This window comes from Pan troglodytes, chromosome 17 (assembly GCF_028858775.2).
Source record: "Pan troglodytes isolate AG18354 chromosome 17, NHGRI_mPanTro3-v2.0_pri, whole genome shotgun sequence".
NCBI lineage: Eukaryota > Metazoa > Chordata > Mammalia > Primates > Hominidae > Pan > Pan troglodytes.
Genome location: NC_072415.2, coordinates 30,167,655 through 30,185,921, shown reverse-complemented (window position 1 = coordinate 30,185,921; position 18,267 = coordinate 30,167,655). Strand labels below are relative to the sequence as shown.

General features: G+C 39.4%; 1 protein-coding gene across 6 annotated transcripts in view; it reads right to left on the bottom strand.

Annotated features, from left to right (window-relative positions):
* Positions 1-18,267, bottom strand: part of YES1 (YES proto-oncogene 1, Src family tyrosine kinase) — a 91,634-nt gene that overhangs the window by 12,781 nt on the left and 60,586 nt on the right. For all 6 annotated transcript variants that reach the window (XM_009433760.5, XM_009433761.4, XM_001148240.6 and 3 more), the window contains 8 exons: positions 17,524-17,623; positions 13,746-13,844; positions 11,775-11,878; positions 11,535-11,684; positions 8,768-8,923; positions 8,426-8,605; positions 5,237-5,313; positions 2,295-2,448 (listed from right to left, as the gene is read on the bottom strand). In XM_009433760.5, the coding sequence (XP_009432035.1) occupies positions 2,295-2,448; positions 5,237-5,313; positions 8,426-8,605; positions 8,768-8,923; positions 11,535-11,684; positions 11,775-11,878; positions 13,746-13,844; positions 17,524-17,623 (1,020 nt within the window). The remainder of the gene's footprint in view (positions 1-2,294; positions 2,449-5,236; positions 5,314-8,425; positions 8,606-8,767; positions 8,924-11,534; positions 11,685-11,774; positions 11,879-13,745; positions 13,845-17,523; positions 17,624-18,267) is intronic.

The following is an 18,267-nucleotide window of genomic DNA, read 5'->3' as shown; positions in this document are numbered from 1 at the left end:
GTGACAGAGTAAGACTCCGTCTCAAAAACAAAACAAAACAAAACAAAACAAACCAGGAGCAACTACAACATCACTAATCATCACGGAAATGCAAATTAAAACTACAATGAGACACTACCTTACTCCTGTAAGAATGGCCATAATGAATAAGTCAAACAAAAAAAAAAACAATAGATGTTGGTGTGGATGTGGTGAAAAGGGAACATTTTTCCACTGACGGTAGGAATGTAAATTAGTACAACCACTATGGAAAACAGTATGGAAACTCCTTAAAGAACTAAAAGTAGAACTACCATTCAAACCAGCAATCCCACTACTGGGTATCTTCCCAAAGGAAATGAAATCAGCCAGGTGTGGTGGCTCACGCCTGTAATCCCAGAGCTTTGGGAAGCCAAGGCGTGTGGATCACCTGAGGTCAGGAGTTTGAGACCAGTGTGGCCAACATGGTGAAACCTTGTCTCTACTAAAATACAAAAATTAGCCGGGCCTGGTGGCAGGTGCCTGTAATCCCAGCTACAGGGGAGGCTGAGGCAGGAGAATCATTTGAACCTGGGAGGTGGAGGTTGCAGTGAGCTGAGATTGTACCACTGCACTCCAGCCTGGGCAACAGATTGAGACTGTGTCTCAAAGCAGAAAAAAAAAAAAAAAAAAAAAAATCATTATATGAAAAAGATACATCCACAAACGTTTATAGCAGCACAATTCGCAATTGCAGATATGGAGCCAACCTAAATGACCATTGACCAATGAGTGGATAAAAAAAGTGTGGCATATATACACCGTGGTATACTACTCAGCCATAAAAAGGAATGAAATAATGTCTTTTGCAGAAACTTAGAGCTAGAGGCCATTATTCTAAGTGAAGTAACTCAGGGATGGAAAACCAAACATTGTATGGTCTCACTTAAAAGTGGGGCTAAGCTATGAGGACATAAAGGCATAAGAGTAATATAATGGACTTTGGGGAATAAGGGGGAAAGGTTGGGGGGTGGATAAAAGACTGCATGTTGGAGGTGAAACCCCGTCTCTACTGAAAATACAAAAATTAGCTGGGTGTGGTGGTACGAGCCTGTAATCCCAGCTACTTGGGAGGCTGGGGCAGGAGAATCGCTTGAACCTGGGAGGCGGAAGTTGCAATGGGCCGAGATCGTGCCACTACACTCCAGCCTGGGCTGGGCAACAGAGTGAGACTCCGTCTCAAAAAAACAAACAAAAAAACCTACGTATTGGGTACAGTGCAAGATGCTTGGGTGATGGGTGCACTGAGATCACCATTAAAGAACTACTTTCCCAAAAACTATTGAAAAAAAAAGTGGCAGCTAAATTAAGCCCTAAAGAATGGTTAGGATTTTCACATGTAAAGATTACAGGCCAGGCATGGTGTCTCACGCCTGCAATTTTAGCACTTTGGGAAGCCAAGGCAGGAGGATTGCTTGAGCCCAGAAGTTCAAGACCAGCTTGGGCAACATGGCAAAACTTCGTCTCTACAAAAAATACAAAGAATTAGTCAGGCGTGGTAGTGTGCACCTGTAGTTCCAGCTACTCAGGAGGCTGAGGTGGTAGGATCACCTGAGCCCCAGGAGGTCAAGGCTGCAGTGAGCTGAAATCATGCCACTATACTCTAGCCTGAGCAACAGAGTGAGACCCTATCTCGAAAAACAACAACAACAACAACAAACATTACAGATAGGAAGGCATTCCAGATGGAGGTAACTGTACAAAAGTATGGAGGTTGAAAGAAAGCACTATGTCTAAAGCAGGGTTTCTCAATCTCAGCACCGCTACCATTTTGGGCCTGATAATTCTGTGTTGTTGGGGGGTGGGGGGGTTTGCCTGCACATTTCTGTACACTGTAGGAGGTTCAGCAGTATACCTGGCCTCTACCCACTAGATATTAAGCAGTAGCCCCCAGGTTGTAACCACCAAAAAAGTCTGTAGACATTGTCAGATGTCCCCTGGTGAGTGGCGGTACAGGGCAATATCTCCTCTGACTGAGACCCTCTGGCCTTTCTAGGAAAGAAATTAAAATATATTTGTTGTCATGTCAAAAGAAGTGTAAAGAGGCTACTACTTGCTCTATGTATAATGCAAAGGATACCTAGTCAAGTTCTTTCTTGGAGGAAATAACTATCAGAAAGCCATAGCAGTACATGACTTTATGAATGAAATCAATGTCTCTATGACTCTTCTGAGGGAAGCTAAAACAATTCTTATTCTGGAAAACGCTGTATAGTCAAGAGAGTTAAGCAAAACACAGAACACATTACAAGCTTTTTATGTAAAAGTAATTTTACCTTGTCTTGCTGTGTATTCATTGTCTTCAATTAACCTTGCTAAACCAAAGTCTGCTATTTTGCACACAAGATTTTCTCCTACAAGAATATTAGCAGCCCGAAGATCTCGGTGAATATAGTTCATTCTTTCAATATATGCCATACCATCAGCAATCTTGGAAAGAGAAAAACAAAAAACACAAGACACACGATACAAAGGGAAGCAGAGAGAAGACAATTATGGTTAATGTCAAATTGTGTCACTGAAAATCATATTATCTTAGAAGGAGATGATGGTAACAGGGTATAGTCTAGATAACAGGAAAACCAGAAAACATAATAAAAATGCAGGCTAAATTCAGATTTCAAAAATCTAACACTGGCTGGGTGCGGTGGCCCACACCTATAATCCCATTAATTTGGGAGGCCGAGGAAGGCGGATCATTTGAGGTCATGAGTTCGAGATCAGCCTGGCCAACACGGTGAAACCCTGTCTCTATTAAAAATACAAACATTAGCTGGGTGTGGTGGCACATACCTGTAGTCCCAGCTACTCAGGAGGCTGAGGCAGGAGAATCACTTGAACCCAGGAGGCAAAGGTTGCAGTGAGCCAAGATTGTGCCACTGCACTCCAGCCTGGGCAACAGAGCGAGACTCAGCCTCAAAAAAAATAAAACCTAACATTACTCTGAAGACCAAGATTAACCCTCCTAATGTCTTCTTGTGTCAGTGGTTAGGAGAAGAGGTAAATCACAAGGTAATTTAGTACCTCTGGATACAAGCTCATCAAGGTCTCTATCAGGCAATCTAAGATGACATGGTGATAAAGGTATTAACCACAAGGTACAGGTTCCCAAACTACAGCTTGTAGGCCAAAAGTGGCCTGCAGCCTGTTTTTGCATAGCCAGAGAACTAAAACTGTTTTTTACATTTTGATTGATTGACTGAGACGGGGTCTCACTCTGTCACGCAGGTTGGCGTGCAGTGGTGCAATCGTGACTCACTGCAATCTCTATCTTCTGGGCTCAAGCAATTTTCCCACCTCAGCCTACTGAGTAGCTGGGACTTAGGCATGCGCCACCACACCCAGCTAATGTTTGTATTTTTTTGTAGAGATGGGGTTTCACTATGTTGCCCAGGCCCCGCGAAGCGAGATTATAGGAGCCATCTCGCACAGCCTGGTTTTTACATTTTTAAAGGGTTGTAAAAAGAAAAAAGTATGACAGATTGGATGTGGCTCACAAAACCTAATTTTTTTTAAAAAAAAAAAACAAAAATGGATTGCCAACCTCCCCTACCATAGTGTCTAACTCAGAAGCATGAACTGGCCTGGCATATGCCTGTTGCCTATGTATAGTTTCTCAGTATAAAAGCTTTTCTGAATTGTCAGATTCTGTGGACATTTGGAGGCTAGGAGGTAAGATTCCAAAACCAGCATGTCAACCAAAGCCAATAATAAGGCCTCTCAAATACCTACCACATATCTGAAGAGAAACTTTTAACAGTTTTCACTATATATTTAAAACAAAAAGTCAGAAGAGTAAAAAAGTCCCATTTTAAACTGTATATATACCATCTTAATTCTTGTGTAGGACTATAGTAAATAACAAATTCAGGCCAGGCGCAGTGGCTCACGCCTGTAATCCCAGCACTTTGGGAGGCCGAGGCGGGCAGATCACGAGGTCAGGAGATCAAGACCATCCTGGCGAACATGGTGAAACCCCGTCCCTACTAAAAATACAAAAGATTGGCCGGGGGTGGGTGGTAGGCGCCTGTAGTCCCAGCTACTCGGGAGGCTGAGGCGGGAGAATGGTGTAAACCTGGAGGCGCAGCTTGCAGTGAGCCGAGATTGCACCACTGCATTCCAGCCTGGGTGACAGAGCGAGACTCCCGTCTCAAAAAAAAAAAAAAAAAAAAAAAAAAAAAAAAAAAAAAATTCAGCATACACTTTAGATTACTAATATTTTCTTTGGAACAGCCCTCATCCATTTTAATTTTCTTAAAATTATCTGTTGAAATACAAATACATATAGACTTTACATTTGTGGAAACATCTATTTTCTTGAGATGGAGTCTCGCTCTTGTTGCTCAGGCTGGAGTCCAATGGCGAGATCTTGGCTCACTGCAACCTCCGCCTCCCGGGTTCAAGCAATTCTCCTGCCTCAGCCTCCTGAGTAGCTGGGATTACAGGTGCCCGCCACCACGCCTGGCTAATTTTTAGTATTTTTAGTAGAGATGGAGTTTCACCATGTTGGTCAGGCTGGTCTCGAACTCCTGACCTCAAGTGACCCACCCACCTTGGCCTCCCAAAGTGCTGAGATTACAAGCATGAGCCACCGCACCTGGCCTGCAAACATCTATTTTCTAAGAAACCGTATGATACAGGACACCACTGGACTAAGAGTTAGACAGCTGGTTCTAATACTCGTTCTGTTACTAACAAGTTATGTGAATTTTAGATACCTCTCATCTTTTGATACTTCATTAATCTGTATCATTAAGAGCTCACATTGGATTATCTCTGATGTTCCTGCCAGTTCTAAAATTCCATATTGGCCAGGTAATCCCAATACTTTGGGAGGCTGAGGTGGGAGGATCCTTTGAGCCAAGGACTTGAGACCAGCCTAAGCAACATAGAGAGATCCCTGTGTCTACAAAAAAAATAATTTTTTAAATTAGCTGGGAATGGTGGCCTGTGCCTGCAGTCCTAGCTACTCAGGAGGCTGAGGCGAGAGGATTGCTAGAGCCCAAGAATTCAAGGCTCTTCAAGCACGGAGCTCTCAGTGCACCACTGCATTCCACCCTGGGTGACAGAATGAGACGCTGTCTCTAAAAAATAAAAAATAAAAAATAAAAATAAAATCCCACCATTTCACTACACATACTATAATATTCTGGTAAGATTATTCCACATTTTAATTTACACTTTTAATTCAAATGGATACATGTATATATACAGATACCTGAGCAGCCATATCAACCAGCTGTGGAAGCTTCAAATACTTTCCATCTCCTTCCTTAAGGAAATCTAATAAGCTTCCTGTAACAGACAGCAAGATATTCATAAAAAATAAGCAAATCTTATATTAGGATTGAAATGAATACTCCTCCACCCCAAATCACAACACAAAACTTCTTAGCTTTTCATTTTTTAAAATTTTGTGCAGTTTTGCAGTTTCTAAATAATTATCTAGGTCCTAGAAGAGGTCTCTAAGCTGAAATTTTGAAAACTTCTGATAACACATGCAAAAAAAGAAAATGCATTAACTTTACCTGACAAGAGGCATTTTTTCCTCGCTTTGATCAATATCCCAATTCTGATTCAAAAAGTAGTATTAAATACTTACATATTTTTAAGTAAATCTGAATCAAGAATTCAGACAACTAGGAATATCTTGGGGGTGGTTAAAACTAAATATAGGTAGCTAAATGAGTTGCTGTGGAACTACTGCTGTGACCAAGCTATCTCTCTGAAAACTACAAAGTACTATGAATAACAGCAAAGAAAAAGGCTAGAAGTCTGATTACGGCTTCACTATTATTTGTTAAGGCTTATAATCAAGAGAAAACATCACACAAAACCAAATTAAGGCATATTTAAAACATAAAAGTGGTCTATTCTCTTCAGAAGTAACAATGCTATGGAAGACAGAGGAAGGTTGAGGAATGGCTCTAGATTAAAGGAGACTAAATAGAAATGACAACTAAATGGAATGCCTGACCATAAACTGGATCGGGGAAGTGTAGTTGGTGGACTGGTCCAGAGCTAGGGAGACCAAATTCCAGGCCAAAGAGAAAACATGAAAAAAATCATGAAAACAAAGAGCAGAACAGTGGGTTTACGCTGGAGTGCATGGGACAATGAGTTTGGACAGATTATAAAGGGACAAGTGCTAAGTGAATACCAAAATGAGGAATTAAAGAGTTTTAAAAATAGAAAGGACTTTTGTTATCTTGTATTCTAAATCTCTCCCGCCTGGAAATAATTGTACCCAGTGGTCTGACAACACAGAATTTTACCATGTTCTCCCAATTAAATAATTCTTAAAATTAATATACAGAGCTAAATGGGCTATTAGCCTTACCTTCATTATATTTCTTATGCTCCAATATCTTTTTTAATTGTTAAAGTCTTTATTTATTTGAAACGGAGTCTCGCTCAGTCACCCAGGCTGGAGTGCAGCGGTGTTATCTTGGCTCACTGCAACCTCTGCCTCCCTAGCTCAAGCCATTCTCGTGCCTCAGCCTCCCGAGCAGCTGGAACTACAGGCACAAGCCACCACGCCCAGCTATTTTTTGTATTTTTAGCAGAGACGGGGTTTCGCTATGTTGGCCAGGCTGGGATCGAACTCCTGACCTCAAGTGATCTGCCTGCCTCGGCCTCCCAAAGCGCTGGGATTGGAGGCATGAACCACTGTGCCTGGCCTGCTTCCAATATCTTGATTTAAACATCTTCCCTGTCCTTTTCTCCCCCCCCTTTTTTTTTTTTTGAGACAGGGTCTCATTTTTTCACCCCAGATGGGAGTGCAGTGGCACAATCACAGCTCACTATGGCCTTAACCTCCTGGGCTCAAGCAATCCTCATGCCTCAGCCTCCTGAGTAAGGAATACATGTGTGTGCAACCATGTCCTGCTAATTTTTTTAGTTTTTGTAGAGATGGGGTTTCACCATGTTGCCCAGGTCAGCCACCATGCCTGGCCCTCCCTTCCCCTCTGGTTCATCTAATATACTCTTTGAAAGGGCATATTTGGGCTGGGTGTGGTGGCTCACACCTGTAATCCCAGCACTTTGGGAGGCCAAGGCAGGCTGATTGCTTGATCCCAGGAGTTCCAAACTAGCCTGCGAAACAGGGTGAAATCCTATCTGTAGAAAAATACAAAAATTATCTATGTGCGGTGGCATGCACCTGTAATCCCAGCTACTCAGGAGGCTGAGATGAGAGGATCGCTTGAGCCCAGGGAGGTCCAAGCTGCAGAGAAATGTGACTGCACTCCACCCTGGGGGATAGAGTGAGGCCCCACCTCACAAAAAAACAAAAACAACAAACAAACAAAAAAACACCAAGCAAACAAAAAAAAATGCCATATTTGGCAACTGTTTGCAGTAGACATTCCTTCCAAAGAGCGCCAGGTGCTTTGGGTCTTTAGGTGTGTTCTGGCTATCAACAGGCTGTACAATTTCTTAACTTTTGGTTTCAGTCCCCTTTTGAGGGGAAAAATTTTCCTACAGCAAATATGTAACTTGTAGTTGTCCTTGTCACCACTAGATGGAACTACATCATTGACCAAGACACACCACTGGAGAGGGTGACATAATTAGTGACTACTGTATATTATTGGTTCAAGGGTAAAAATAATAATAAAGCAGATCAAATCAAACACATAAAAATCAGGCCTGTCAGCTTATCTGCTGACTTACTAGTTCCTCTAAGTATCATCTGCACAGGGAAAAAGAGGAAAGAGTATCAATCTTCTCTTTATCCTCCCCCTAACTAACCCTGTTACTGAAGATCCCATCTTGTGGTCTAGAGTTAAGGAAAATGAAGAAACTTCCATTGAAGGTAGCGGGGAGGCCAGTCACAGTGGCTCATGCTGGTAATACCAGCGCTTTGGGAGGCCAAAAAGGGAGGACTGCTTGAGGCCAGGAGTTCAAGACCAGCCTGGGCAACATAGTTGAGACCCCAGTCTCTATTAAAAAAAAAAAAAAAAAAGAAAGCAGTGGGGAAAAAAGTTCCTAGAAGTCCTCAATATAGGAATTATGTTTATATTGAAATGAGAAAACTAATTTATTTTAACTTTACCTTATTTCTTTGCTTTAGTACTAAAAATGTAAGTATCTTTCTGATTTTATCATTTTAATTAAATGTGTACAAACACTTTCTATTTTTCACCTTTCTGGCTTTTCCATTTGTTTTAGTCAAACTTAATTTCAAAATTAATTCAGCCTGTCTACTTTTCCTTTTAAACGTCATACTATCCTCTGGAATAACTGGATAATCACTATTCCATTAAACAAAGTGTCAGGTTTCTTCTATCCAAATATGTCTACATAAAAATCTGAAATTAGAAAACAGTATAAGTCTATATGCATACAAATAAAGACTCTTAAAAACATTATCAACACGAATACCTAAGGAGATACTAATACATACCTTTTGACATAAATTCAGTGACAATGTAAATTGGTTCTTCAGAAACAACAGCATATAGTGGAACAAGTTTATCATGTCTTAATTTTTTCATTATCTGAGCTTCTTGAAGGAAAGCTTCTGGCATCATTGTACCTGGTTTTAGTGTTTTGATTGCTACTTTCGTGGTTCCATTCCATGTTCCTAAAGAAATAACACATTTTAGGAATTTATATTTTGAAGGATTTTAGACCAAACTTCAGTGAACAGCACTTCTCTTAAATATTGAAACATATTTTATCATAAATTGTTGCACTTTAATCCACAGCTAAACAATGACAGAAAACAAAAATTCAGGCTTCTTACCCATCCACACTTCGCCGAAACATCCTTGTCCTAGTTTAACCTCTAGTCGCAAAGATTCTCGAGGGATTTCCCAAGCATCTTTTGCTAGACCTTGAGTCTGAGGTTTCACAGTTGGACACACAGTTGTCAACTTGTGGCATAAACCATCAGCATGTTCTAGATAAATGAATAAACTACACTGTAATATCAATTACAAAAATTAAGGGGCATATAGTGTATCAATGTTTTAAGTTTAAACTGTAGAAAAACAAAAACAGAAGTCCTTTCAAGTTTTACTCTAAAAGCACAAAACAAAAAGGGAGTTGTCCATAAGCAGCAAAACATGAAATATACATAAGTGAAACATTTTGTAAAATTTATTTTTAAGGCCAGGCAAGGTGTCTCACGTCTGTAATCCCAGCACTTTGGGAGGTTGAGGCAGATGAATCACGAGGTCAGGAGTTTGAGACTAGCCTGGCCAATACAGTGAAACACTGTCTCTACTAAAAATACAAAAGTTAGCCGGGCATGGTGGTGCATGCCTGTAGTCTCAGCTACTAAGGAAGCTGAGGCAGATGAATCGCATGAACCCAGGAGGCAGAGGTTGCAGTGAGCCAAAATTGCGCCACTGCACTCTAGCCTGGGTGACACAGTGAGATTCTGACTTGAAAAAAAAAAAAAAAAAAAAAATATATATATATATATACACGTTATTATTTACTACTTAGTATGTATATACTAATATATAGTAAATATATTGTATCTACTAAATACTTAGTATGTATATACTAATATATAGTAGATATATTAGTATATTTACTAAATACTTAGTATAACTTAAAAAAATATATTTTTAAGTTATTATTTACTAAATACTTAGTATGTTCCAGTATTGTGCTAAATTAGCACTTCACAAGTATCTCATATAAATGAAGCTTTGAAAACATATGCAACTTTCCCCCAAGGCCCTGCAGTTAGTAAATGGTAGAGATGGGATTCAAATCTAGGTCTGTCTGCTTCCAAAGTTCTGCCTTTGTATACTGGGTTTTATTAATTCTCAAAGAGAATGTTATCATTAAATGTTATTATCTAATAGCCACTAATTTGTAAGAGGCATACCAAAAAATCAAGGAAAAAGTTCATTTAGGATCATTTAGGAGATTTTTTCTTTTTTTTTTTTTTTTTTTTGAGATGGAGTCTCACTCTGTCGCCCAGGATGGAGTGCAGTGGTGTGTGATCTCAGCTCACTGCAACTTCCACCTCCCAGGTTCAAGTGATTCTCCTGCCTCAGCCTCCCAAGTAGCTGAGCCTACAGGTGCATGCCACCACGCCTGGCTAAATTTTTTTATATTTTAATAGACAGGGTTTTGCCTTGTTGCCCAGGCTGGTCTCAAACTCCTGACCTCAAGTGATCTGTCTGTTTCGGCCTCCTAAAGTGGTGGGATTACAGGAGTGAGCCACCGCGCCTGGCCTTTTTTTTTTTTTTTTTTAAGAGATGAGGTCTTGCTATGTTGCCCAGGCTGTTCTTGAACTCCTGGCCTCAAGTGATCCTTCTGCATCAGTAGTTGGGATTAAAGGCACAATCCACATGCCTAGCAGGAGACTGATTTTTTTAAATAAGGGAGACACAAAGTCAGGGAACCCTAGATTCATAACAGCTTGACTTGTGAATTCTGCTTATACAATCTTTCTTATTATAAATGAGACATGTTCTCTCCTATTCTCACTAAAATAACCACATAAATTCACATTGTGACAAAGGCAATTACAAGTGATGCCACTGCTTGGTAACATGCTTGATCAATGTCAAGATTGCTGGCTGACTTGATAGACTCAGTTTGCAGCTAGCTGTCATTGAAGACATTACCATGGAAACATCCCCTCTCCTAGTATTAATCATGTAAAGACTTTCAGGTGCATTCATATGCCAAATTGGTAATGAAAAATTTTGAGACAGAAGATTCTAATATTAAATACCTTCAGAGGTCCTTGAAAGACAAAAATGTCTATAATTACTATAGGTTAATTTTCTAGGATAAGAAAAATGCATCGTCAGACCAAATTTCACTGGATTTATACTTTAGGAAAGCTTATGCGATCCAGCCCATGCAGAGGAAGGTAATCCTTCTGACATAGCTTTTTCTGTTACCCAATGTTTAGTTTTACTAAGTGTCCATAAATATTTGCTTTTAGGTTTATTTATTTATTTATTTATTTTGAGACAGAGTCTGGCTCTGTAGCCCAGGCTGGAGTGCAGTGGCGTGATCTCGGCTCACTGCAAGCTCTGCCTCCCGGGTTCCCGCCATTCTCCTGCCTCAGCCTCCCAAGCAGCTGGGACTACAGGTGCCCGCCACCACGCCCAGCTAATTTTTTGTATTTTTAGTAGAGACGGGGTTTCACCGTGTTAGCCAGGATGGTCTCGATCTCCTGACCTTGTGATCCGCCCACCTTGGCCTCCCAAAGTGCTGGGATTACAGGCTTGAGCCACCATGCCCGGCCTAGGTTTATTTTCATAAGGTACATGTGGTGAAATGAACTCCAATGTAAATACTATGCCAGTAAGATGTAAGGACCCAAATGATGAGAGTCTATTAGCACATTATCTGAGTAGCACAATGCAAGTACTAAGTATTACCTGTTCCTCCCTTTAGAATACAACAGACATTTATTGGGCATGTATTATGTGTAAATAAGTGTGTTAAATCTTAAGAGAAATGAGGGATATGGATTTTGTCCTCATAAACTAGAATGTGAAGAAATAATTTTTACCTTTGAAATATTCACATACCTGTGTAGTGTTTCACCAATTTCTGCAGAGTATCAAATTGTGCTCTGGTTGTGATATAGTATCCACCATTGTCAAGTTTCCTAATTTTGTAGTGTTTCACATTGTCACCCCTTATCTCATCCCAATCACGAATAGAAAGGGAATAAGCACCTGGGTGAAAAATAAATACTTTCACTATATCTTTCTCAAAATACTGCCCCAAGAAATTTTATACTTATACTAATATAACAATATTCATACCTTTAGTTGTTTCACTCTCTCTTACTAAGAAAATACCTCGTTGATTTCCAGGATTCAAAAGTAATCTTTCAGCATCTTTTCTCCCCATTTTGCCAAAATACCATCTGGAAAAAAATTAAGTGTTTTGAATTGAAAAGTATGAGGTTCAGAAAAATTATACACAAGTGTCAGTAAGAATGGACTGGGATAGGTTTGGACAACAAAGAATAGCTAGAGAACACGGCTCAAAATACAGGAAAATATAAGAGTTTTATTGATTAAATAGTAATATCACAAATATTACTGTTAGAATATACTCTTATAGTATTTCTACGTATTAACTACTCAGTGTGTCTCTTAAAACTCCACCTGACAGTCACAGGAACAGTAGAGAGGGAAAGGCAGCAAAATAACAGATCCTTTCTGTCAGTGACAAATGGAAATATTAAGACTATGACAGGAAGAATAGAAGTGGTTCCCTGGTAACAGCATCATCATCTGCATTCAGTAAGACACAGGCATAGCATACCCAAATTATTAGTAACTCTAAATATGTGTGGGTTTAATTTAATAAGGTTTTGTGAATAAAATGACAGTGTCTGCTATGGAAGAGCTCACAGAAAACGAGAAGAAAGACAAAAGAACAAAACAGAAAGTAAGAAGCACCATAGTAGAACAAAGAGTTATTGAGACACATTACAAATCATTAATAAAAGCAAACAAACATTGATAGAGCACCTATCATATACAAGGTACTGTGTTAAGTGTTATAACATGAAAGTAAAGTAGCGTTTATGAATCCCAGATAAACTGGTTTAACCTAAAAGTAGTATGTCACTGAAGGTGAATTTTGACTTTTTAAAAGTTGCAAAAATAGGACACAGAACTCCCATACACCCTACAATAAATCCTACAACTAGGTTCCCCAATGGCTAACATTTTGCTTTGTCATACTCTCTCCCTCTCTATATATGTATGTGTGTGCATGTATATATATACACATGTATTTTTTCTTAACTAATTGTAAGTTGCAAACATGCTGAATTAGTGCCTCAAATACTTCAGTGTGTACTTGCTAAAAGAGGATACTTTCCTACATAACTACAATGCAAGTGCCTAAATGAAGACGTTAACAGTCATATAAAACTAACTGAAAGTAATTTTCTTTCATGGGCATATTACTTTTATAATCATAAAATGATAATAAATCTCTGAAATATTTCAAAAATAGTAAAACCTTAAAGAATGTAAGTCTTTGGGCCAGGCACAATGGCTCACGCCTGTGATCCTAGCACTTTGGAAGGCTGAGGCGGGTGGATCACTTGAGGTCAGGAGTTTGAGACCAGCCTGGCCAATAGGCGAAACCCCGTCTCTACTAAAAATACAAAAATTAGCTGGGCGTGGTGGTGCATGCCTGTAGTCCCAGCTACTTGGGAGGCTGAGGCAGGAGAATTGCTTGAGCCTGGGAGGTGGAGGTTGCAGTGAGCCGAGATCACGCCACTGCACTCTAGCCTGGGCGACAGAGCCAAGACCCTGTCTCAAAAAAAAAGAAGAATGTAAGTCTTGGCATCATAAATATGGGATGCATATATATACCAATATACCCATCCCTATCAACACATCCCCATATATAAGCTGTAAGTTAAAAAATAAGTCAAGGCAGGGAATGAGGATAATCTGAAGGCAAATTTTTGAAGTGAGACAGTCTGAAAAATATGCAAAAGGCTTATAGATACATATTTAAGTGAAAACATAAAAGAGAGAGACTAGGCATAAGGAAATATGACTGATGCAGATTCATTTATGATCCTACTCTAAGTGAATAGTATGACATTAGTTATTAATTTTTAAGTAACATCTATTAATATGATACGTAAGCTGTATTAAGACTGGTATGTAATTCTGTGTGTGTAAAGTTTGTGGCTAAGTAGAATGTGCATTAAAACATTTTAAAAATCAAAATAATTAATAAAATATGAAGTAGTGCCATACTCTTCTGCCTGAATGGAATCTGCAGGCGCTACATAATTGCTCGGGATATAACCATTCTTTCCTGTAGCGATTGATCTTGCTTCCCACCAATCTCCTTCCCTGCAACACATAAAACAGCAATCACCGCAAGGTACAATATATTGCAGTGCTATCTTGTGTCTGAAGTAAACAAAGGGTATTACTTTCATTTTTTATTTATGCATTCATTGGATGAAGAATTAAACTCAAAGAATGATATTAAAAAACAGGTTACATGAATTAAAAGAAGCACAATTGCATACTTCTGCTCCAAATAAAGCCTCAAAATCCTACACACTTAGTTATAAGATTTCTTTTTTTAACACAATTCTTTCAACCTAAGACAGACTATAGTGAATAAAACAATTTGGGAGGTAAATCTTTCAAATTACTCAGTATTCCTTTCTTTTTTTTTTTTTTTTAAAGCTTTAAGGTGTAATTTGCATGCCATAAAATTCCCCCACTTAAGATGTACAATTCACTAGTTTTTAATATATTTACAGAGTTGTACAACCATTATCACAATCAATTTTAGAATATTTTCATCACCCCCAAAAGAAACTCTGTACCCATTAGCAGTCACTCTGCACCCCCAACTACCTTCAACCACTGTCAACCACTAATCAGCTTTCTGTCTCTATGGATATGCCCACTGCATGCACCTTATATAAATGAAAATATGTGCATTTATGTGGTCTTTTGTAACTGACTTCTTTTACTTGGCATAATTTTTTAAAGGTTCATCTAGGTTATAGCATGTCTATCAGTAGTTCATTCTTTACTGCCAAATGCTTTTCTCTTTACAGTACATAAAATTGTAATACTCTTTTTTACTCATTTTAGATAAAAAAAAATCACAATGCTCTAACATTCCTGTAGCCAGACAATTAACAATGAGCAACAAAGTTAAAAACTGAATTTCTGGGCCAGGCGTAGTGGCTCAAGCCTGTAATCCCAGCACTTTGGGAGGCTGAGGCAGGCAGATCACCTGAGGTCGAGAGTTCAAGACCAGTCTGGTCAACATGGTGAAACCTGGTCTCTACTAAAAACACAAAAATTAGCTAGATGCAGCGGCGTGCACCTGTAGTCCCAGCTACTTGGGAGGCTAAGTCAGTAGAATCGCTTGAACCTGGGAGGTGGAGGTTGCAGTGAGCCGAGATCATGCCACTGGACTCCAGCCTGGGCTACAGAGCGAGACTCCATCTAAAAAAAACAAAGAAACAAAACAAAACAAAAACCCAAAAAAACTGCATTTCTGGCCGGGCGCGGTGGTTTATGCCTGCAATCCCAGTACTTTGGGAGGCCGGGGTGGGCAGATTACCTGAGGTCAGGAGTTCGTGACCAGCCTGGCCAACATGGTGAATGAAACCCTGTCTCTACTAAAAATACAAAAATTAGCTGGGAGTGGTGGCGTGTGCCTGTAATCCCAGTTACTCAGGAGACTGAGGCAGGAGAATCGCTTGAACCTGGGAGGCAGAGTTTGCAGTCAGCCAAGATCATGCCATTGCACTCCAGCCTGGGTGACAAGAGCAAAACTCCATCTCAAAAAAACAAAAGCAAAACAAAAAAGACCCCTGAATTTCTAGAATAATGCATACTTATAAAAATGTTATCTAGAAGGCCGGGCGCGGTGGCTCACGCCTGTAATCCCAGCACTTTGGGAGGCTGAGGCAGGCGGATCACAAGGTCAGGAGATCAAGACCATCCTGGCTAACACGGTGAAACCCCGTCTCTACTAAAAAAAAAAACAAAAAAAATTAGCCAGACGTGGTGGCGGGCGCCTGTAGTCCCAGCTACTCGGGAGGCTGAGGCAGGAGAATGGCGTGAACCCAGGGGGCAGAGCTTGCAGTGAGCCGAGATTGTGCCACTGCACTCCAGCCTGCTGACAGAGCAAGACTCCGTCTCAAAAAAAAAAAAAAAAAAAAAAAGTTATCTAGAAATATTCCAGTAAGACCAAAATTAAATGATAATTCAGAACATGAGAACTACATGTGGTTTATAACACATAAGCCCTCATTTTTTCAAAATTAATGTGAAAAGACCAAATACAATTAGTCTTTAAATAGGAAGACAGATATGGGATTTGTTACTAAAGATTAAATGCATGTTTTGCTTCACCAAAGATAAAAACTGAAAAAGCACTGTCTAAATTAAAATGTTATAAATGCCTAGATAAATTTGCTCTCTAGAAAATGAATGAAAAATCCCTTAATAATTCAAATATTTAGAAACTCATACACTTGGTTTATGGTTCCTCATATATACTAAGCACTTTCAGATACACAAACCAAAAACCTTGTATTTGATCCTGCTAAGCATTCATTGATTCACTCTAACATTTACTGAATACCTATTAAGTGACAGACTTTAGAGTGTGCTGGAAATAAAAGTAAAAAGACAGTCCTTGACTTCAAGGAATTCACAGTCTAGAGCTGGGTTTTCCAACTTCAGCACTATTGACACCTTGGACTTGATCATTCTTTGTTGTGGGAGGCTGCTGTGTGCGTTTTAAGATATTTACCAATATCCCTGGCCACTACTCACTAGAAGACAGCGGCAGCACCCCAACTGTGACAACCAAAAATGTCTCCAGATACTGCCAAATATCCCCTGGGTGATTCTGTCCCAGGTTGAGAACCATTGGTCTAAAAGAATAACAAGCAAGTGACAAATTGTAATTCAAAATGTGATGACAGCTATGATTGAGGTTTGCATAGGGTGCTATGTAAACACCTAAGAGAGATACTTAATCCAGCAGGGGATAAGGACTGGGCCAGGCAGGGGAGGAAGAATGTAAGGAAAGGCATCTTGAGAAAGGACATATTAACTATATTTTGAAGGGTGAGTAGGATTAGCTAAATAAAGGAAAGAAATGGAAAGATGAGAAATCACATTCCAGAAAAAAGAAACAGTATGTGTGAAAGCATGAGAGTATAAGAACTCCAGCGTACTCAGAAAATTGCAAGTAATTCAGTATGTCCGGGTATCAGAGTTAGAAGAGGGGAGAAGCACATAGTAAATTCTCAATGAATGACTGTTGTTATCATTGTTGTTTTCCTTTTATCTTGATGGCAAGTGGTAGGTACTGAATATTTTAAAAGTAGAAGGATATGACCATATTTTATGTTCCGGAACAATAACTGGTAGCAGATGGGAACAAGGATGGAAGAAAATACGACTGGAAGCAGACCATAAATATATATTTTGAGAAGTTACAAAGTGGTCATTATGCTTGCTAATGAAATTATTCGATCTACTTTCTACAACGAGCATCAAATTTTCTACAGTGTACCTCTAGACAAAAAGTCTAAGTGTCACAAAAGGAAAAACACAACTTAATTTCATCAATTGGAAAGTAGATGGGTTCCTTACCCAACTTTCTCCCCCCCCCTTTTTTTTTAATAGAATGAGACAAGATCTTTACACCATCTGGTACTTGGAAAAACAGGAGCATCGAACTCTCTTTATAAAGTTTTTAAAAAAAATAATACACTTGCATGTACTCCCCTCAGTAACTCTTCATTCTTAAATCTCTACTGTTTATGGCAGAACCACAGCAGCACAAATTGTAGAAGTAATAACTTCTGGCTACAGCAGCAGTGTTACAACATGCATCTATAGAAGCCAATGCATCGTTAAACACAGTGGGCAGCCCATGCCCTACCTCTCTCATCTCTGGATCATCAACCAGCTCAGTGGTTCCTGTGTAAAGACCAGATTTCTGTCAGTATTTCTCTCACAAAATATTCATGACACTTACGTATTGTTAATTATTTGAAATCTTTCACCCTTCTTAAATGAAAGGTCTTCTGTAGTTCTAGCTTCATAATCATATAAGGCCACAAATATAGTAACACCACCTATCAGAGGGAAAAAAGACCAAGGTAAATTATGTAGCTAAGTTAACAAAACAGAAAAAAAGAACTATTGCCAGCCAAAAAAAAAAGAAGCTTAAGGATAGTTTTTTCTGTAGTCTCCAGAAACTATTTTTAGACGTTGGAACTACCGAAGAATTTTAAAGTAGAGAGACATGACCATATTTTATGTTCTGGGACAATAACTCAATAACTGTAGCAATAACTAGTCTTAAACTCTCTGAAGACCTTCCATAAAACTACTGTATTCTACAAATTATAAAACTCTGTAGACTTGGAGAAACAAATTTAATTTTGTTTCTTTTTGAGACAGAGTCTCACTCTGTCACCCAGGCTGGAGTGCAGTGGTGTGATTTTGGCTTGCTGTAACCTCTGCCTCCTAGGTTCAAGTGATTCTCATGCCTCAGCTTCCCAAGTAGCTGGGATTACAGGCATGTGCCGCCACACCTAGTTAATTTTTTTGTATTTTTAGTAGAGACAGGGTTTCACTGGGTTAGCCAGGCTAGTTTTGAACTGGCCCCAAGTGATTCTCCTGCCTTGACCTCCTAAAGTGCTGGGATTACAGACGTGAGCCACTGTGCCCAGCCAACAAATTTAATTTTGACTCATCGTAGCAACATCTCAGGCTT